Source organism: Scyliorhinus canicula, chromosome 16 (assembly GCF_902713615.1).
Source record: "Scyliorhinus canicula chromosome 16, sScyCan1.1, whole genome shotgun sequence".
NCBI lineage: Eukaryota > Metazoa > Chordata > Chondrichthyes > Carcharhiniformes > Scyliorhinidae > Scyliorhinus > Scyliorhinus canicula.
In genome coordinates this window covers 16,248,319-16,270,130 of record NC_052161.1, presented here as the reverse complement: position 1 = coordinate 16,270,130, position 21,812 = coordinate 16,248,319, and the positions used below count along the sequence as shown (strand labels likewise).

The window sequence follows — 21,812 nt, the reverse complement described above, 5'->3', positions numbered from 1 at the left end:
GCTGCATGGGTGGCACTGCTAAATGCTGGAGCCTAACAGGGGCAAGGCATCTGGTGACCCCACAGTGGGGTGGTGCTCATCTTGGGGGTGTATTGGTACCGCCGATTGGGACGGGAATGGAGGATCTTATGCAGGGCGAAGGGAAGAGGTCTGAAGGGTGACCCATTGGCCCCGATTCCAGCGAACCTCGCGAGGCGGAGTGTGCGCTCTGAAGCCCTGACTGGCAATGTTGGCGGGCGTGGGGATGGGGGTGGCGATGCTTGACTGTCATTTAGAGGCGGGGTTTCTGGCTTGTTTAGGCCCTGCCCCTCTCAGTGAAGGTGCAAAACCTGTCCCCCTCCAAACAAATTCTTAAGTATGCTTGGAATCGATCTGGAACTCGCCAAAACACCCGGCAGGAATCGCGCCTCGTTTCCCTCTGAAAACCACACTTCCAAACGTTCGGATGAGAATTCCGGCCTGCGTCTGTCTTCATGGAGGATAATAATAAAAACCACCCAGGTCCAAAGTGGCATGGTGGCGCAGTGGTTCAATTCAGGAGTTTGAAATTTCTCCCTGTGTCTGCGTGGATTTCCTCCGGGGTCTCTGGTTTCCTCCTGCAGTCCAAAGATGTGCAGCTCAAGTGGATTGGCCATGCTAAATTGTTCTTTAACGTCCCACGGTTAGGTGGGGTTACTGGGTCATGGGATAGGGTGGGACGTGGGTCTTGGTACAGTATAGTGCTCTTTCCAATGACCAGTGGAGACTTGATGGGCCGAATGGTCTCCTTCTGCACTGTAGCGATGCTGTGAATTCTGTGAAATAGTGAAGAATTGAGCAACTGGTGTAAATGAGGAACTGAACAATTGGTTAAAAATGTATTGGCGATATGAATGGGCCTTGAGTAGATAAATCTCCTGGGCGGATTCTCTGACCCCCCCGGCAGGTCGGAGAATCGCCTGCGGGCCACGCGACTTGCGACACGTCGCCCCGACGCCGGCACACGATTCTCCACAGAGCAGAGAATCGGCGCCATTGGTGCCGGCGTGGTTGGCGCGGCGCCGGTCACGGGCCGCTCTATGCGGCTGTCCCACCGATTCTCCGGCCCGGATGGGCCGAGCAGCCGTAAGAAAAGAGCTGAGTCCCGCCGGCGCCGTTCTAACCTGCTCTGGGCCGGCGGGACCTCGGCGTGTAAGGGTTGGGTGGCGGCCTTTGTGGGGGGATGGGGTGTCCGAACCTGGGGGGGGCCTCCGATGTGGCCTGGCCCGCGATCGGGGCCCACCGATCGGTGGGCCGGCCTCTGTGGCTGGGGGCCTCCTTTCCTACGCACCGGCCCCTGTAGTCCTGCGCCATGTTGTGTCGGGGCCGGCGTGTTGAGGGAGGCCACTGCGCATGTCCTCGCTGGCAACGGCGCAACTGCGCATGCGCTGATCCCGCGGCACACAGTTCGCGCCGGGATCTGCAGCTGGAGTGCTGCGAACTGCTCCAGCGCCGTGCTGGCCCCCTGTAGGGGCCAGAATTAGTCGTGGGAGTGGCCCGTTCAAGCCGTTGTAAAACGCGAGAATCCTGCCCCCTGGACTTGATGATTTGCGTCCCAAAGTGTTGAAAGAGGTGGCTGTCAAATAATAGTTACGTTGGTGACCATATTTCAAAATTCTATGGCGGGATTCTCTGACCCCCCGCCGGGCCAGAGAATCACCAGGGGGCGGCGTAAATCCCGCCCCGACAACAAATTTTCCGGCGCCGGTTTTTTGGCGGGGCGGGAATAGCGCCACGCCGGTCAGAGGCCATTGGCAGCGGCCCCCCTGGCAATTCTCTGCTCTGCGATGAGCCAAGCGGCTGCCCGTTTTCGGCAAGTCCTGCCGGCGTAAATTACACAACGTTCTTACCGGTGGGACCTGGCTCTGCGGGCGGCCTGCGGAATCCTGGGGGAGGGGGGAGGGATCTGGCCCCGGGGGGGGCCCCCATGGTGGCCTGGCCCGCAATCAGGGCCCACAGATCTGTGGGCGGACCTATGCCATGGGGGCACTCTTTCCCTCCGCGCCGCCCGCTTTAAAGCTCCGTCATGGCCGCCGCGGAGAAGAAACCCCCTGTGCATGTGCCAGAACACGCTGGCGCTCCGTGCTTGCGCCGACTCATGCAGGCCGGTGGAGGCCCTTCGTCGCCAGTTGGCGTGGCGGCAACCCCGCTGGTGCCAGCCTAGCCCCTGAAGGTGCGGAGGATTCCGCACCCTCCGGGCGGCCCGACGCGGAGATGTTCATGCCACTCCTCGGCGTCGGTACGGACCGCCCGCCGGTTACCGGAGAATCCTGGCCTGTAGATCTGGAATGGTTCCTGCAGGTTGGAGGGTGGAAAATGTAACCCCACCATATAAAAAGGAGGGCGAGAGGAAGCAGTCCTGTTAGCCCAACATTACTCATCGGGAAAATGCTAGAATCTATAATAAAAGATTATTACTACAGGACACTTAGAAAATAATTATGGGATTGAACAGAGTCAACATGGACTAATGAAAGTTTGACAAACCTATTAGGAGTTTTATGAGGATGTAACTAGCAAAATAGAAAAGGGGGAACTGGTGGATGAGGTATATTTAGATTTTCAGAAATATTCGGATAAAAGGTTAGCAAACAAAATTAGAGCGCATGGAATTGGGGGCATACCGGCATGGATTGAAAACTGGTTTACAGGCAGAAAACAGAGAGTAGGAGTAAATGGGTCATTTTCAGCTTGGCAGGCTGTGACTAGTGGGTACTGCAAGGGCCAGTTCTTGGATCCGGAGCTGTTTACAATCTATATCAATGATTTGTATGTGCGAATTGAATGTTATACTTCCAAGTTTGCTGATGACACAAAACAAGATGGAAGTGTGAGTCCTGAGGAGGCTGCAAAGACACTTCAGGTGGAATATAATTCGGAGAAACCACCTTGGTCAGAAAAACAGAAATAAGAAATGTTTCTTAATTGGTGAGAGGCGGGGAAATGTTGGACTTCAGAAGCACTTGGATGTCCTTTTCACGAGTCACTGATTTGTGTGTAGGAGTAAAGATGTCTGACTGTAATAAACTAGAGTCTCTCTATTGTGCACTTGGTGTATTGTGTGCAGTTTTGTTCTCTTTGTCTAAGGAAAGATATACTTGCCAGAGAGGAGGTACAACAAAGGTTCACTAGGCTAATTTCTGGGTGGAGGCATTGCCCTTTGAAGAAAGATTGAATAGTCTGGGTCTTTATTGAATGGAGTTTGGAAGAATGAGAAGTGATCTGTTCAAACATACAAACTTCTTAGAGTTCGACAGAGTTGATGCTGGCTGGATGTTTCCCCTGGTTGGGGGCCTGGAACTAGGGGACACAGTCTCAGAATAGGACGCCAATTAGCACTGAGATGAGGAGTGGCGCGCTCCAACGGCCACAATGCTCCCAAAAAGCAGCTCGCCCTGGCGCAGCGTGGCCGGTACAAGCCGGGAGACCCCACTCCCGGGATCTACCCAGCTCGCAACGTCTCACGAGATCCAACGCAATCTTGCAAGATGTTGCGATGTGAATTCTACCCATTGTGGGTGGGATCACCTTTTGGCAAATCTACATATCAGAATAAGACAATTAGTCCCGAGGTCCCTGAGGCTTTGGCACTCATCCCTGTACCCTCGGGGACCTCAGGGGTGCTCCGTTCACAAATGGGGACCAGACGGATCGGCACTCGTGGGGGTCTCTTCGGGGATTGGAGGCCCCGGCTTCATGCCCTTTGGGCAGGGTGATGCCCTAGCACTGCTGGTGCTTCCTGGGCATCTTGGCAGTGCCAGCCTGGCATCTGGCAGTGCCACCAGTGTGCCACCCTTGCATTGCCAAGGTGCCCAGGTAGCATTGTCAGCTGGCAGCAGCACTGCCAGGGTGACAGTTTGGCACTGCCAAAGTGCCAAGCTGGCATTTGTGCTTGCATGTGATCAGTCCCAGTGCCCAGCGTGGGTGTTGGGAGGTGGGAGGAGGCAGCAGGGACCCTCCCATAATGTGTTTGCACTGGAGGGGGGGGGGGGGGGGGGGGGGGTGGTCAGGGATTGCATTGGGGCCTCGAGCGGAGATCCCCACTGAACAAAATGGGGCGATGAGCGGCCTCGGCCACACGTCTCTGCTGAGGCCCTTGTACAACACTAGTCGTGCTGAATAGCCATGTATTTATTGGCGTACCGGGAAACACGCGGCCAAATGAACTCAACTTTGTTCCCATTTAGTTGAATCAAGCCCAAGGTATTTCCTCACTCAAAGAGTGGTGAATGTTTGGAATTCTCTGCCCCAGAGGGCTGTAGCGGCTCCGGCATTGAGTATATTTAAAGCAGAGGTCGGTAGATTCCTACATATTAGAAACATCAAGGGGTACAGGGAAAATGTAAGGAAATGGTGTTGGAGTTGAAAATCAGTCTTGATCTCATTGAATAGCAGAGTAGGCATTAAGGGCCGAATGGCCTACTCCTGATCTTATTTCGTACGTTCTTCTGTTCTTACGTTAAAACCAATTGTTGGAAACTGCAACTCGGGATCATTGGGGACCACAACAGGAGGCCCATTATTTAACACGACAGGATAACCTTTCCCCTTCAACGCACGGACATCTGACTGAACAGTTCGCCCACTGAAATCAATGAAATGGAAATCAGGAAGGGTTTGACGCGAGCAATCCCCTCCACCCACAAAATGAAGAGGAAAATATGTCCCAATGTAATAGTAGCCGAACCAGTTATTTGTATCCTGGGAATCTGGCAAAAAGCCCGTTCCTCAGCACAGCAGGGGCGAAGGGGAAAATAATACAGAAGCACAAAGAAGTAAATGTAACTTAATTAAGGTTCAGTATATTTGGCCAAAACCAAACATGCAAAGAAAAAAATATATCAGCAGCAACTTCAAACAATATTTGTCTAAATTGGAGTCATTTTACATTGGGCTACCAGAACAGCAGAATATATTGGATTATGCACTACTGTATTTGTTTTGTTCTCATAGAGCAATGCAGTATCCCTTTACCTTTGTTTACAAATGAGTTAACAAATTCTGTATTATATTTCAGTCTATTGTTAAGGGGAATAGATTTTCCTCTACCTACCATTCTTGTGTATGTTGCCAGGTTTGATGACTCACTCGATGCTGGAAGATATGTGCGAATGAAAACAGATCTTTCCTTCTCAAAAAGCAGTCTCATTTCATCTATTGGGTGGAACGCTGTGGCTTTGCTATTAACCCTACTTGGGGGTCAGTGGGTGGGGATTGAAATTAGAAATTGGCCAATGCCTCCGAACTATTTTTTACGTCAACGGATTGCGAGTTGTGTGCGTTTCCTATCTTGGGGAGTTGGAACATTTTATTATCATATTTACATCAAGCTCCCACAGTTCAATTGGAAGCCGGATTTAAACTTAATAACAGTCAACCAAGTTTTCCAGGACTTCGGATCCCTGGCAGCAAAATGGGAACTCAAGCTGCCAGCTCCAACACATTACTCTGTCTGGAGCACACCTCATGGGCCAGGAATGCTCCCTGCAGCCCCTCCAGGAAACCTTTGGCTTCCTTTCTGCTGATCGTGGTCCCTTCTTACTGCTGCTAATGTTGATTTTGTTTTGGTTTATTTTCTCCACTTCCTCCCTGCGCCCCACCCCACCAAGCTCTGATCACAGGCCTTGTGCTCCAGTGCCCAATAGCCTTCATATAATCAGAAAATTTGACAATGTAGGTCACAATAGAAGGCAAACAAGTATTTAATTCTCCTTAACAATAGACTGAAATGTGATACAGAGTTGTTAAACTCACTTGAAGACAAACGTAAGGGGATCCTGCATTGCTATGTGAGAACTACATAAGTAGTACATAACCCAACATTTCCATAGATTCCCTACAGTACAGATGGAGGCCATTCAGTCTATCAAGTCTGCACTGACCCTCTGAAAAATAAATCACCCCACCCAAGCCCACTTCCCCCACCCTATCACCCTATCCCCGTAACCATACATCTCTGGACTGTGGGAGGATACTGGAGCACCCGGAGGAAACCCACGCAGACACGGCGAGCGGAGTTCCTCAATGCAGAAAATGGAACAACGTGCAGCCTCGCCAGGGCGTTCCCCACTGTGGACCCCAATCTACCTGAATGGTCGTTCAATAGCCTGGTGTTTCCTGGTGCTCGGAGCCCAGCTAATCGGGTGCATTAGAGGACTTTGTTCCCATTTGGGTAGATTACGCCTTCAGAAAACTTTAAATGATGGAAATTTCCGGTGGCGGCCATGGAGCGAGTGGTCGCACACAGGGCAGCTCAGGCTCAAGGGCGTTGGTTTGGGCAGTTAATACCCGTTAGTGGGGTAACTCTGGCAGGAACATGCTGCAGAAGGTGTAGAGGGAAAGATTCTCCCCAAGATTGGCATGTCTACTGGCTACCAGACCCAGCACAAAACAGTTAAAGACCTGGCTAAGGAATTGGAGGGGTCCTATGGCATTGTGAGAATGGCATTGGGGGAAGGGTCATTGCCAGTGGGAAAGCTCCCGATGGAACAGTTGATGGCCTTCATCAAAAAGTAATTTTGCCAGCAAAGGCAGGAGATGCATTGACTGGCCGAAGGCGATCGAGTGAGCTGTAGCCTTCCTGCAAGGATCAATGGACCGTGTAGAGAAGTGCCTTGAGACACATGGGGCGATGATATGAGAGGTGGAGACGGTCGGATTGTGCCCTTGGAGGTGGAGATGGGGGTACTCGGACACCTTTGTAAGCCGTTGAGGGTGAAGGTGGAGTAGCAGGAAAACAGATCCAGGCGGCAGAACCTGCGATTTATGGGTCTGCCAGAGGGTGGTGGAATGAATGAGCGCCATGAGGTACGTGTCGAGGATGCTGGCCGGGCTGGTGGAGCAGGGGATGCTGGATAAGAAGTGGATAAGGATAAGAAGCATTCACCTGAAGAAGGAGCCGTGCTCCGAAAGCTCGTGTTTGAAACAAACCTGTTGGACTTTAACCTGGTGTTGTAAGACTTCTTACTGGGATAAGAGGTGGACAGGGCCCACAGGCCTTTAAGACACAAGCTGAGAGCAGGGGAGCTGCTGTGGGTGGTGATAGTTTGGTTGCAGAAATTTGTTGAGAAGGAGAAGATTCTACAATGGGCCAGGGAGAAGCGAGATTGTGAATGGGAGGGGAATTGTGTCCGAATATATCAAGATGCACGCTGGATTCCACAGGGCCACGGCAGTGTTGTACCGAAGGAAGATTTGGTTTGGGGTGCTGTACCCGGCGAAACTGTGGGTCACTTTTGAAGGCCGGGAATGCTATTTAAATTGCTAGAGTGATTTTATAATGGACCACAAACTGTGTGAGAACTGAGGGTTGGTGTGAGATGGAGGAGCTCTATCTGCAAAGGTTGGAGGTTATAGCTATTGTGTGTTCCCGGAGGGTGAGGGGGGTGGTTTCTTTGGGGAGTTATAAGTCTCGAAGGCGGTAATTACCCCCACGCCCACCCCCGCTCCTCCCGTCATCTGTGGTACTTTTTTTGCAATTTAGGATGTTATTGATTTACGTGTAAGGGGTATGTATGGTGGGGCCGCTGATCGGAGTTGCCAGCGGAGGGGTATTTAGGTGGGTAGGGAGGCTGTTTGCACAGGCTAAGGAGGGACTGGTGGGGGAGAGGGTGGAGCAGAGGAGTGTGTAGGAGGAACCTTTGAATGGGAGCTGCCACTCTGGCGAAGGTGGTGATGCCGGTGAACGGAGGTGGGTGGGGGAGCCACAAAAGGTGGCCAGGTGGGGGAGGCTCCGGTAAGCCTCCGGTAAGAATTGTAACGTGGAAAGTCTGGATTGAACGGACTGATTACGAGGTCTTGGGTTTTTGCACACCTGAGGAGTTTGAAAGTGGAGGTGATGTTTTTACAGGAGACGCACCTCCAGGTGAAGGATCAAGTTAGATTGAGTAAGGGATGGGTGGGACAGGTATTTCACTCGGGGTTTGACTCAAAACAGTGGGCGGTGGCCATTTTGTTGAACAAAAGAACGGGGTTTGTGGGAGCCAAGGAAGTGCGGGACCGGGGGTGGGGGGGGGGGGGGGGGGGTGGGGTGGAAGGTATGTGATAGTAGGTGGGGTGCTGGAGGGGATGCACGTGGTGCTAGTCAATGGATATGTGCCAAATTGGGATAAGTGGGCCTATGAGGGGTTTACTGGGAGTGATCCAGGAACTAGATAAGCTCCAGTTGTACATGGGTGTAGAATTTAATTGTGTGATGGAAAAGAGGGTGGACAGGCCGAGCTCCAAGTCAATGGGAAGTTTGAGGATGGCGAAGGAGATGGGAGGGTTTATGGAGCGTAGGGGAGTAGTTGATCCATGGAGGTTTAAGAACCCGGGGGGTGGGGGGATACACCTTCTCACGCGTATATAAGGTGTACGTGAGAATTGATTTCCTTGTGGTGAGCTGAGTGCTGTTGTTGGGGATGGAATATGTGGGGATTAAGGGGATAGGGTGGAAGTGAGGGCTAAGTGGGTCGGTGCAGACTAGATAGGCTGAATGGCTTCCTTCTGCACTGTATGTTCCAGGATTGTGATATCTGACCATGGGCTGCATTGGCTGGAGATGTGGCTTAGTGCGGGGCAGGTGCAGAGGCCGGGATGGAGGCTCGATTCGGGTCTGTTGGCGGATAAGGGGTTTTGTGAAAAGTTGAGGTTGGCAATTGTGGATTATGTGGAGACTAACCAGAACAGGGAAGTGTCGGTGGCCATGTTCTGGGAGACATTGAAGCCAGTAGTCAGAGAGGAGATTATCTCGTTCAAGGTGCACAGGGACAGCAGGAGGAGGGAGAGAACGGCTGTTGGATGAGATAGTTGAGGTGCTCAGGAGATAATTGAGGGCCCCCACCAAAATGTTGTTGGCGGAGAGGAAGAGGTTGCAGGGGCAGTTCGATAGTTTGAAGACGGGAAGGACAGCGATGGAGGGCGAGGGGGGTGCAATATGAATATGGGGAAATGGCGCGCCATACGCTGGGGAAATGGGATGGAGGTTCCAAGGTTGGAGGAAGAGAGGGGGCAGGTGTTGGAGGATCCTCTGGGGCTGAGGGAGGTGATTGAAAGCATTAGGGAGATGTAGTCGGGGAAGGCTCCAGGGCTGGTTGGCGACAGAGTTGGCACCGCATTTGTTGGGGATGTTTAATGAGGCGTTGGAGAAGGGGGGGGGCTGCCAGAGATACTGACACAGGTGCGATCACATTAATCTTGAAGAAGGGGAAGGATCCATTGGAATGTGGGCCGCGTCGGCCCATTTTGTTGTTAAACACAGACATGAAAGTGCTGGTGGTGGCAGGGAGGATGGAAGTATGAATGCCAGGGGTGGTCGCTGAGGATCAAACTGGTTTGGGAAAGGGCAGGCAGTTGTTTATCAGGAGGCTGTTAAATGTGGTTATGGCTCCATCATTGGGCCGGGTGCTGGAGGTCATTGTTTCTATGGATGCAGAGAAGGTTTTTGATTGGGTGGAGTGGAGATATTTATTTGAGATCTTGGGTAGGTTTGGGTTTGGCCCAAAGTTTGTGGCGTGGGTGCATCGGTTATATGTAGCTCCGGTGGCAAGAATATGTACAAATGGGATGGGTTCACGGAGTTCTGGGTTACGTAGGGGAACAGGGAACCAGGGGTGTTCGCTGTCGCCGTTGTTGTTCGAGCTGGCGATAGAGCCCTTGGCAATGGCCCTTAGGGGTCTGTGGAGTGGCAGGAGAATTTGGGAGGGAACAGGGAGCACCGGGTGTCGTTGTACACGGATGACCTGTTGTTCTTCATGTTGGATCCATTGGAGAGTACGGGTAGGATCGTGGGAATATTGGAGAGGTTTGGGCCTTCTCTGGGTAGAAGTTAAAAGTCGGGAAGAGTGAGGTGTTTCTGATGGAGGCAGCGGGGTTGGGGGCTAGCTTGGGGATGTTGCCATTCAAGGTAGCTAGGGAAAGGTACTTGGGAATTCGGATGACAAGGGAATGGGCTACCATGCACAGGTGGAATTTGACAACGTTGGCGGCAGAGATTAGGAGATATTGTAAGAGATGGGAAACATCACAACTGACACTGGTAGGGAGGGTGCAGGTGGTAAAAATGACAGAGCTTTCAAGGTTCTTGTTCGTTTTCCCGACCCTCCCGATCTTTCTCCCCAAGGCTTTCTTCTGGAAATTGGAGTTTATATGGACGGGGAAGGTGCCGAGGGTAAAGAGGACCCTGCTACAGAGGCAGACACTGAAAGGGGAGGGGGGGGGTTGACGGTCCCGGACCTGCTACACTATTATTGTGCAGTGAATGTGGAGAAGGCGAGGTGATGGTGGAGAGCTGTGGGCGGCGTGGATCAAGCTGGAGGAGGAGTCCTGTAGGGGATCCAGTGTGAAGGCTTTGGTGACGGCTCCACTGCCGCTAGCTCCTGGGAGGTATACGGGAGCCCGGTGGTACAGTCAATGATTAGGGTGTGGAACCAGCTGCAGAGACCCTTCTGTTGGAGGGGATGTCGGTGTTGGCACCACTGTGTGGGAAATGCTGGAGCTGCTGGAGGCGAAGGGGGCCGATGTTGTGACTTTCGCCTCTCTAATTGCCCGGCGAAGGAGCTTGCTAAATTGGAGATTGGATACGCCGCCAGGGGTGACGGCCTAGCTGGGAGACCTGTACGACTTTCGCTGGTTGGAGAAGATTAAGTTTGAGTTCAGGGGGTTGGTGGAGGGCTTCAAGACATGGTGGGGGTTGTTCATGATAATGTTTGACAAACTGTTCGTCGTTGGGGGGGGGGGGTCACAGAGGAGGAGGGTTGGGGGGGTCAACGGGAAAAAATTATATAAACTGTGGACTGTGAAGTAGTGGAGTGTGTTATATATGTTACTGCTGCTAGGCTGATCTTAGCACAGTGGGCTAAACAGCTGGCTTGTAAGGCAGAACAAGGCCAGCAGCGCGGGTTCAATTCCCATACCGGCCTCCCCGAACAGGTGCTGGAATGTGGCGACTAGGGGCTTTTCACAGTAACTTCATTGAAGCCTACTTGTGACAATGAGCGATTATTATATATGTTACTGATTTTTACACGTGTTTGGAATAAAATACATTAAAAATAATAAGAAAACTTTGAATGAGATGTGCCTGTTAATTGAAAGTTCATGCACACACTCCCTCCCTTAAATGAAAAGTTGCTTGAGGAGCGGAAAGCATTCAGTTTGTTTTTGGTCAGACGTAAACCAACGTGCACAATAACAAAGTACTCTATACACATGATACTTGGCACATAACAAGCTTCAGGTTATTAGTCACAAGGCGGTATAACTTAAAACAATTCACTGAGGAAACGTGTAGGATGTTGCTCACTTTTCAGCACTTCAAATTGTCCTGTACTATGAAAATTAATTTTGTCGCTAATATATTTTGGTCCAATTGTAGGCATGAATTGGGCCTCATGTGTCAGGTAGCTCTCCCCTTCATTGAGAGATAACTGTGCTCATAAAACCAATGATAACTGGGGTGGCACGGTGGCACAGTGGTTAGCACTGTTGTCTCATGGCGCCGAGGACCAAGATTCGATCCCGGCTCTGGGTCATTGTCCCTGTGGAGTTTGCACATTCTCCCCGTGCCTGCGAGGTTCTCACCCCCATAACCCAAAGATGTGCAGGGTAGGTGGATTGGCCACGCTAAATTGCCCCTTAACTTAAAAAAAAAAAGAATTGGGTAATCTAAATTCATTTAAAAACCAATGATTACTGAAACTGGTCACTTTGTGACAAACCAGGTGCAGAAGTAATGTTACCGCTGCTAATGTTAATCAGCAAAAATATTAGGAAGGGTTGTTGTTGCCTGAACAGCAAAGGAGCTAAGGAGAGCAAAGAATGATACATGATTGTGGGAAAGGGAATAGCTGATGGGAGAGCATGTGCACATATTGAAGGCAGAAGGTCAAATGCTGATATTGCTTCTAATGACGAGTGAACAGCCTTTTGTTTCCCTCCTTCTTCATTCAAAATATGAAAGATTTTTGGAGGAAATACACAAAATAAAAAAAGTTGAAATGATGTGTTGCCTGTTGAAAACATTGATGTTTAACACACTCTCCTTGTGTTTCCAGTCACAACAGGTCTTTGCAGATGGGAGTTCAAGTGACACAACAATGGAAATAGCCCTTAAGCCAACCGAGCTTAATGCGGGTGATGTAAGTGTCAACACTATTCCGTGCGTTGCTCTTTATCTCGAGTCAGATGAACTTGAAATGAATTCCAAGACCATAAGATATAGGAGCAGAATGAGGCCGTTTGGCCCATCGTATATGCTCCACCATGCGACCATGGCTGATATGCTCCTCATCCCCATTCTCCTTCCTTCCCCCGTAACCCCTGATCCCCTTATTGAGCAAGAAGTCCCCTTATTAATCAAGAATACCAGATTTAAGCTTGAGGTGCTGTTACCTACAGGGCTACAGACCAAGAGCTGGAAGGTGGAGTTAGACAGAATAGCTCTTTCTTATAACAAGAACTAGGAGCAGGAGTAGGCAAATTAGTCTCTTGAGCCTGCTCCACCGTTCAATACGATCATGGCTGATCTCATCATGACCTCAACACCATCGTCCTGCCCGTTCTCCATATCCCTCAACCCATTACTAATTAAAAATCTGTCTAACTCAAATTTACTCACTGTCCAAGCATCCACCACACTCTGGGGTAGCGAATTCCACAGATTCACAACCCTTTGGGAGAAGTAGTTTCTCCTCATTTCTGTTTTTAATTTGCGACCCCTTATCCTGACACTACAACCTCCTATGGGAGGCGCGGTAGCACAGTGGTTAGCACAGTTGCTTCACAGCTCCAGCTTCGATTCCCAGCTTGGGTCATTGTCTGTGTGGAGTCTGCACGTTCTCCCCGCGTCTGCGTGGGTTTCCTCCGGGTGCTCTGGTTTCCTCCCACAGTCCAAAGATAAGCAGGTTAGGTGGATTGGCCATGCTAGATTGCCCTTAGGTTAGGTGGGGTTACGGGGTTAATCTGGAGGTGAGGGCTTAAGTGGGGTGCTCTTTCCAAGAGCCGATGCAGACTTGATGGGCCGAGTGGCCACCTTCTGCATTGTAAATTCTATGATTCTATGATCTCTCACTCTAGATTGCCCCACAAGAGGAGGGCCTCCACCTTGGGCAGTTTATTCTTTGTAATGGTTTGATACAAATGAGTGGCTTGCTATATAGTCAAATGCATTGGTGCAGAATAGGTGTAACAGTGAGGCCAGACCTTGCGTTTTCCAGTAACTCAGAAGATTCATGATCACCGTTACTGATATCAACTTTTAATTTCCAGATTTTAAAACCAAATTAAAATTCTCAAGCTGTCATGGTCATATTTAAACTCACGTTGTTGGATTATCTGTCCAGGTCTCCAGATACATAGTCCAGTAACATAATAACATAACCATTACATTACTTAGCTCTGTAAAGCGTCCTATGATGTTCCATGATACACAAAATTCTTCACTTCCAACAAATTACTTGCTGATGGTTGAGGCACGTCGGCAATTATGGGCAGAATTATTGATAATCTTGTGATAAAAATGTTGGTTTCTACATTATGCGATTACATTTGTTTATTCCGTAGACTAATGGTCTAAAGTGGCATGTTCATACCAATCCTCGACAGTACAGCATGAACTGCAGTGGTGTAGGAAAACACTATAATCCTTACAATATAGACCTAGGGGTAAGTGGTGCCTCAATTTAATCTCTTTACACAGAGAAAACAAAACATCAATTGCTGAAAATTGTAGTGGTATTAAGTGAAAGTTGGGCACTTGACTGTTAATAATAAAGTATTCATTAGTGTTATTAAAGAAAGGAATAAATATTTACCTTGTGTGGAAAGTTAAACATTACTTTACTAAATTCTTATTTGTTTATAATATCAATTTAGTAACATATATTGAACTTTGTACAGAAAGTAAAATAAACTCTGTTCAGATTAATTTGATGGAACCTTGGAAGATAATGTCAGATAGTGATGCCGGTCCCTCAAATTAGGCTCCCCTAATAGACCAAGTTAATCCTGTCTGCCATTGCGTAAGGGATAGTTTGGGACATGGACATTTCACCATTCTGTGATTAATCATTACGTGAGACAAGAAAGAATACTGTCAGCTTCTCCCACAACCCAGATGAAATGCCTCCTAGCGATGGGTCCAGTCATCTGATTGAAGATCAATAGTATTCCCACAATTTCATTCAATTATGGGTGTCGGGTAATAAAAAGAAAACATGCTGAAAGAAACCAGGCTGGGCACTATCAATGGAGAAAAAGTCACACTGGGCTTGAAACGTTAACTCGTGTTTCTCTCCTCACAGAGAGGTTAGACCTGCTGGGTTTTTCCAGCACCTTTTGTTTTTATTTCGGATCTCCAGAATACACAGTTTTTGCTTTTATACGAGTGATAGTTCACCTGATTTATTTAATTAATGCTTTTTTGACTGGGAGTCAGTTATTCATTTGCTTAAAGTTCTATACCGATTGGACGTCTTTGTGAGGTATCCAGGTGCAAAGCTGTGGGCGGGATTCTCCGATTGCTGACGCCGAAATCGCGTTCTGTGATTGGCTGGAGAATCCGTTTTTGCGCCGAACTCGGGGACGGCGCCGTTTTACGAATGCTCCACCCCCTCAAAGGGGGAGAGCTGACTCGTGATTTAACTTGAGGATCATCACACCTCAGTTGAGGGACAAGTTTGAGAAGATGGGACTTTTGTGACTAACCTCAGCTGGTACAGAAATTGAACCCACGCTGTTGGCCTCACTCTGCATCATGAACCAGCTCTCCTGCCAACTGAGCTAAACCAGCTCCCTGTTAAGTAAGTCTTCAATGAAAAAGGCCAAATTAAGTTGGACTTGAAGCATGATAAAGCAATTATTTCTGGTAGATCTGTATATTTACAATCTACACACTCTGGACATTATTGTATTCCTTCAAGGCCTATCGGCTGGGATTCTTCAAAAGGGCAGCAAAGTGTTGACGTTGGCGTAAACACCGGAGTGTTTCACACCGGTGCCAACGGGCCTCTTGGCACAGCGATTCTGTGGCCTATAGAGGGCCAGCACGGCGGCGGCGGAGTGCTCCACACAGCTCCGGCTGCCGACACGCGGCCCTGCACATCTGTCCGCGGGTCCGCGCATACGCGCAGCGGCCGCTTCCCCACCGGCCCCGCGTGACATGGTGGACCCACACAGCGGGCTGTCAAAGGTAGGCCCACGCCCCAGATCGCGCTCGCCCGCCAATCAGTGGCCCCCGATTGTGGGACTGGCTGTCGTGGAGGCCCCCCCAGAGACTGATCCCACCCCCCCCCACCAGCACGGCCATCGCAGCCGCAACACCGAGCTCCCGCCGGGTGGAACCATACATGAACCACGCCGGCGGGAACTCGACCGGTCGACCGCGGAGAATTGCCGCGGGGGTCTCTTTCAACGGCCCCCAACCGGCGCCGCGTCGATCGCTGCCAATTCTCTGGTCGCCGGAGGTTCGCGTCCCGGCGTCGGACCCGATCGCGCGTCTGACGCTCCGTTCTCCGTTCCTGCGCCGAGCGCAATTTCGGCACGGAGGCTCAGAGAATCCTGGCCATCATCTCCAGACAGAATTTTAAAGAGGTATTATTGACAGCTGGGGATAAGGATTTTAAGGAGGAGAAGCAAATTATTGCCGAAGTACTTTGACAATTTGCACATCCGTCTGGCCGGAGGTTGAAGATTCTGTTAAAAGATACAGAAATACAATAGACTTGTCAATGATATTTGTGAAAAAAGTACAGTGGGATTCTCCATTTCTGAGACTAAGTGTTGACACCAACACAGAATTTGTGGACTTTCACGACAGCAAAATTGGCACCACAGCTGGACCGAATCCGCTACTGTTAAGGGGCTAGCAGTGGAATTGTTCGTTGAGCTCATTATTACTGTTAGATTGTTAAAGATTATGGCTGAGATCAAGCACCTGATTGAGCCCAAGATGAGGTGTGATGCCTTTTCTTGCCAGCTTGGCTCTTGCATGTCTCTCTTGTGGAGACGATGAATTGGCTTCAATTTGAATTTGAATTGTGTTTGGAGCAAGCAATGAGATGGATTAGGGGATTGCCCTATCCACGCTTTGTAACTTTAAGAATGAAGGAAAAAATGGAAAGCTTTGCATTATATTGTATCACAACAAGATCAAATTTGTGATATAGCATCATATTGCTATTATTGTATTATGATCACAGAAGATTATTATATGGTTTGTGATACTCGGTCAATCTGAGATTCTGATCCAAGATTCCATCTCTATTGTTTGTACATTTCCTGAACTGGGATCAGAAATTATTGTTTGTGTAGGTAATGGAAGTATATATCTTCCTGTTATGGTCTATTAAGTGATTCCATCTGTTATGTATCTTACTCTTGGCATTTACAGAATCAACTCTGTGAACTTTTTAATGTCAACAACTGATCGGCAAAGCAGCAGTTTACACAAAGAGACAGCTCTTGTTTCTGTGTAACAGCTTTGGCAAGCTCTTGCAACAAAACATGCTGAACTTGCGAGTGTGAAATTCCTGTTTTTCAGCGGGAAACGGTGCACAATGTTAGAATTTTACTGAACTGTTATTTGGAAACATTTGCAGCAGGAAACTGCAGGAAATCATTAATGACAAACAGTGCCTGCATCCAAATTTAATTGGATAACAAGTGACAGTAGTGGCTGTTCGCCGCAAAGTGATCACTGAGTGACGTCAGCACAGCCTGAGTCACAGGTGCTAACGAGGTAAAGTTTTCCACTTCTGCAAGCCTGTTACAAATAAAAAAAAGGTTTTACCAGTGGGACCTGGGGAAGGAGAATTACAAGTGCGAAGAATGGCCCTCTGTTGGAAAATAAAATGAAGCAGAGCTTTCAGATTTTATTTTATTGATGACAATGTCATTAATCTGAGTTTGGCGATTTGGGGGGTTTTCTGGCCCAATTCTCCAGTCACGTGTTTCTCGATGGCGCACCGTTCGCTAGCGGTGGGATTCAATCCATCAGTCAACAGGATTTCCACTTTGTAACCATCGGATGCCACTGAGAAACCCCATGGGCATTGTGCACTGCCAGCGGGAAAAGTGAATCGCAACGACCGGAGAATTCTGGCCTAAGTGTTGATGCTGGGACTGAACTGCACGTGGTTCACATTCCCGTCAGGGGCGTTATTTGTGGAGCTATTCAGGACACGCTAATCCGGCGTGAATTCCGAGCAATTTCTGGCCCAGTGGGTATTCTAACCGCTGGGGCTGGTGTTATCGCCAAAGAGCCTGGCAGCTGGAGTTGTTTTTAAGTGCTCCACTTACCACAGACTCACTGCAGCCGCCAAGATGGCTCAGAGATGTTCTGCCCCTCCCGAGGTCGGGAGTCCGAGTTGGACCCACAGCTCCATTCCAATGAGGAACGGAGGGACACTCTCTTCCCCAGCGTGGGCCGCAGACTCAAGCCTGCCCTCCTGTACACTGCCTGGGAGGTGGTGGCAGGGGCAAGCAGCGCTGCCAGCCTCACCAGGAGGAGACAGCTGGTGATCTGGGGGGGGGGGGGGGGGGGGGGGGGGGGGTGTTAACTGATGAGTCCTCTGCCCTGAGACGGGCGGAGAAGCAGGGAGGGTTCTAAAGCCGCCGGGTGTCCTCTGGTTGGGGTGAGTTCTGGTGATTCCCTGCTTCCTCTGTACTGGGGCAGCACGTCTGAGGCATGCCAACACCTGGTGGGCTCCTATTTGAGCTTGGCCCTTGATGATACAGCTGGGATATGAGGGTGCCCAGAGGGCTGGCCTGGGTGAGCTCCAAGATGACCAAAGGCCTTCTGAGCATTGAAAGGACACATGCAGTACTCGGCAGTGTGAGCAGCTGCCTGTAAGTCGCACCAAAGGGGTGCGTTTGAAAGACAGACTGCAGAAATGGGGGTCTGAGCCAGGCCACCCCGATCCTGAGGGGACACCCCAAGTCCACGGACTTGGCACCAAGTCACTACCTGCCACTGTACCCGGCCCTGGCAGCCATCCCAGGCAAGCCCGACAGTTTTTAACAGTTTTTCAGTGTTTATCTTAGTCTCCCACTCTCCCTCCGCTGCCATGGCACCCAGTCCATGTTTGTAAATACTTATAGTAATTCACGTCCTCGAGACATCTGCCTGAGGAGCGGAACATCACGGAAGGGCGGAGCATTCTGTGTGCATCCCGCTAATCACATTGAAAGAATGCAAATGCCGGTTTTGTATGCTGCCGGTAGTGTGGAGCACAAACCTCGGTATCACCGCCAGTGAGGGACGGGAGCAAGGCGCCCAAATCAGCCCTGAGCGTGGAACTCGATTTTGGCCGGACGATTCTCCGCGGTTCACATTTGCGGCATCGCGAGGCGGAGAATTTAGCCCGTTGTCTCAATCATCCATGTATGAATTCTGTGCAAAACCAGTTACTGGGCGGGATTCTACCATCCCCAAGCCACTGATTATTGGCAGCACACCATTCACTGGCTGCGGAATTCGTTCTTCCCGCCACTTGTCAATGGGATTCCCATTGAAGCCACTTCACGGCACTGGGAATCCTGCGGGTGCGGGTGTATTGCCGGCGGGAAAAAAGAATCTCAACGGCCGGGAATTCCAAGCCACAGGTTTTCACCCAAAAATTCTGGAAACAAATTTATGTGCTAATAACTCCATCAGGGGAAAAGTCAGGGAAGTTTACACGAATAAATGTGTTGACGGCCATACTCTATTATGTGAGACAGCTGACTAACTGGCTCGGCTATTTTCACCAGCCATCGACTCTCCTAACGTGATTGTCCAGAAATTCAGCCACACAGTTCCAGCGTTTCAGACAATAAATGACCTGCTGGGCCCCAGTATTGTGAACAGGAAGCGCCTGCTTGTTACAGACCAGTAATGCACTGCCCGCCATATCGGTAAAGCCAAAAATCAGTTTGATGTTCCCAAGCCTGAAATAGTTCAGTCACCTATGTATGAATTCTGTGGGATACAAATAGGGTGTAACCTAAATTCATCCCTCGCTTATTAGTTCCAATGATTAGTTCCAAACGACATTTTCATGTGCAACTAAAAGGGTTAATGCCTATTTGGGGCCCCCAATGCAATTCTACTTTGCCCTGAGGGACTGACACTCAGTAAAACCGGGTCTGCACACAGCTCAACAGGCACCAGTTCGCTGCAAATAATAAGGCCAAGTTTTAAAAATATACTTACTCTGAATGTGGATCTTGCTTTTCTCAACTCCACATTCAAACAATTGTCCCATTTCCACCGATTGCTTGTGGCCATCTTTTCCTCACAACACCCTTTCAGGCCTGTCCGCTTCCCTTCCTCATTTATGCTTTGCTGGCAGCTGTGCGCATCTCGTCAGCTCTGCTGAACTGAGGCCTCAGCCCAATATCAGGCGAAGCCTCGGCCCTCACTCTTCAGGTGTGTAGTTTATGGACATATCTGAATTTCTACATCCTTGTGAAGTACTGGAAGATTAATTCCCATGCATGGTAGGTGACATGATATCACCGTGGCCAAATGAGATAATGTTGCTTAGTTTATCAGTTGGAAGCAGGTCAATAAACTAAACTGTTTTAAGGATATCATTTGAAATGGATTGATCAAGAATTGATTTTTTTCCCCACTTATTTTGCAGGACAGCTACAAGTTCAGTTGCTCTTCATCCTATCCTTTGCACTGTGAAGTGGGCGACCTAGAATCCAAACAGGGCTTCCTTAGTCTCAAGAGACATTTGAAAAATGACGTCTATCTGCCACTTTATGGAGATTTTACTGGTAGGTTCATGCCCAATATGTAGACATATGTTTGCCAATGTACTAACATTAGAATGTGCGAGTTTGAAATGAAATGAAAAGAAAATTGCTTACTGTCACGAGTAGGCTTCAATTAAGTTACTGTGAAAAGCCCCTAGTCGCCACATTCCGGCACCTGTCCGGGGAGGCTGGTACGGGAATCGAACTGTGCTGCTGGCCTGCTTGGTCTGCTTTAAAAGCCAGCGATTTAGCCCTGTGAGCTAAACCAGCCCCTGCTTACAAGTACTTTTTTTGCTTTTTGACATCAAAATGGTTTATATGTGTAACACATGCTTTTACTTTGCAGAATGTAACTGGTATACTTACTTATCAATAACATTTTGGGGTCAGTTGGCTGGGCGGCCGATTCATGATGTGGAGCGACGCCGACAGCAGCTGAGATTATCCAAGAAGGCCCCTCTTTCTCAACCTTGCCCCTCACCTGAGGTGTGGTTAAATCACCACCAGTCAGCTCTCTCAAAAAACAGGAGAGCAGCCGATGTCGACTTTCATTTTCAATATCAATAACTTGTATGGAGGAATACAGGGTGTGAAATTTCAGATCCATAGAATCATAGAATCCCTGCAGTGCAGAAGGAGGCCATTCGGCCAATAGAATCTGCACCGATACTCTGAAAGAGCACCCTACCTAGGCCCACTCCCCTGCCCTATCCCTGCAACTCCACGTAACCTGCAACTCTCTGGGCACCAAGGGGCAATTCAGCATGGCCAATCCACCTAGCGTGCATATCTTTGGACTGTGGGAGGAAACCGCAACTCTCTGGGCACCAAGGGGAAATTCAGCATGGCCAATTGGGGCCAGACATCAGAAATTGGCAAACGTTTCCCCAAGATGGTGGCTCCCAACCCCCTCTGAAACTGATCTTTCAGAGCTTCCTAGCCTCTCACCTCAGTGCAGAAGGAGGCCATTCGGCCCATCGAGTCTGCACCGGCTCCTGGAAAGAGCACCCTACCCAAGGCCAACACCTCCACCCTATCCCCATAACCCAGTAACCCCACCCAACACTAAGGGCAATTTACCATGGCCAATCCACCTAACCTGCTCATCTTTGGACTGTGGGAGGAAATCGGAGCACCCGGAGGAAACCCAGGCACACACGGCGAGGATGTGCAGACTCCACACAGACAGTGACCAAAGCCGGAATCGAACCTGGGACCCTGGAGCTGTGAAGCAATTATGCTATCCACAATGCTACCGTATTATATTGATGTGGAGTATGGATAGAAGTTTATTTGTTTTATAAAAGATTAACCACAAGATTTAATAGGTTTAATTAATGGCTTTTTTCCCACTACAAGGGCTTATGAGCAAGAGCTGTACTTGATTGTTAGAAGTTTCTTTTTGTCATCCCCACATGACCCCTGAGGTTTGCCCATGTTGGATTATTGGCTGTGGAGGTGATGTGGGGGATATGAGAGGCCATGGAGTGGATGGGGACGTGAGTTGGCATTGCAATGGGGGAATGAGAGAGGAGAGCTAAAGGGCCTAACAACCTCTAAAACAATTGGGGCAGAGTTCAAGAGAACTGAGGTCAGCTTCCTAACCAGCCCACCGCAGCACTTGCCAGCCTTCTTGGCCACCTAGGATCTGCTTCTGAGGTCGACTAGTCCTAGTCTGGCTCTATCGGCTCCCACCTCCCCAGAGCAAACACTGGGTCTAATGGGGCCCTTCAAACAGAGGTGGGACTGCCAAGTGTGCTCAGTTCTGGAACCCATATTATAGGAGGGATGTGATAGCATTGGAAAGGGTGCAGAGGAGATCTACCAGGATGTTGCGTAGGCCGGAGAGTTTTATTTATGAAGAGAAATTGGAAAGACTTGAATTGTTTTCCTTGGAGCAGAGAAGGCTGAGGGGGGACATGATTGAGATGTATAAAATTATAAAGGGCATAGATAGAGTAGATAGGAAGAAATGTTTCCCCAAGATGGTGGGATCAATGACCAAGGGGCAAAGATTTAAGGTAAGGGGCGGCAGGTTTAGAGGGAATGGGAGGAAAAGCTTTTTAACCCAG

At 49.5% G+C, this 21,812-nt stretch overlaps 1 protein-coding gene across 1 annotated transcript in view; it reads left to right on the top strand.

Annotated features, from left to right (window-relative positions):
- cusr (Copper-only SOD repeat protein) overlaps positions 1-21,812 on the top strand; it is a 148,261-nt gene that overhangs the window by 86,569 nt on the left and 39,880 nt on the right. Inside the window, exons 4-6 of the mRNA XM_038822235.1 lie at positions 12,054-12,137; positions 13,561-13,662; positions 19,623-19,761. Coding sequence (XP_038678163.1) covers positions 12,054-12,137; positions 13,561-13,662; positions 19,623-19,761 — 325 coding nt within the window. The remainder of the gene's footprint in view (positions 1-12,053; positions 12,138-13,560; positions 13,663-19,622; positions 19,762-21,812) is intronic.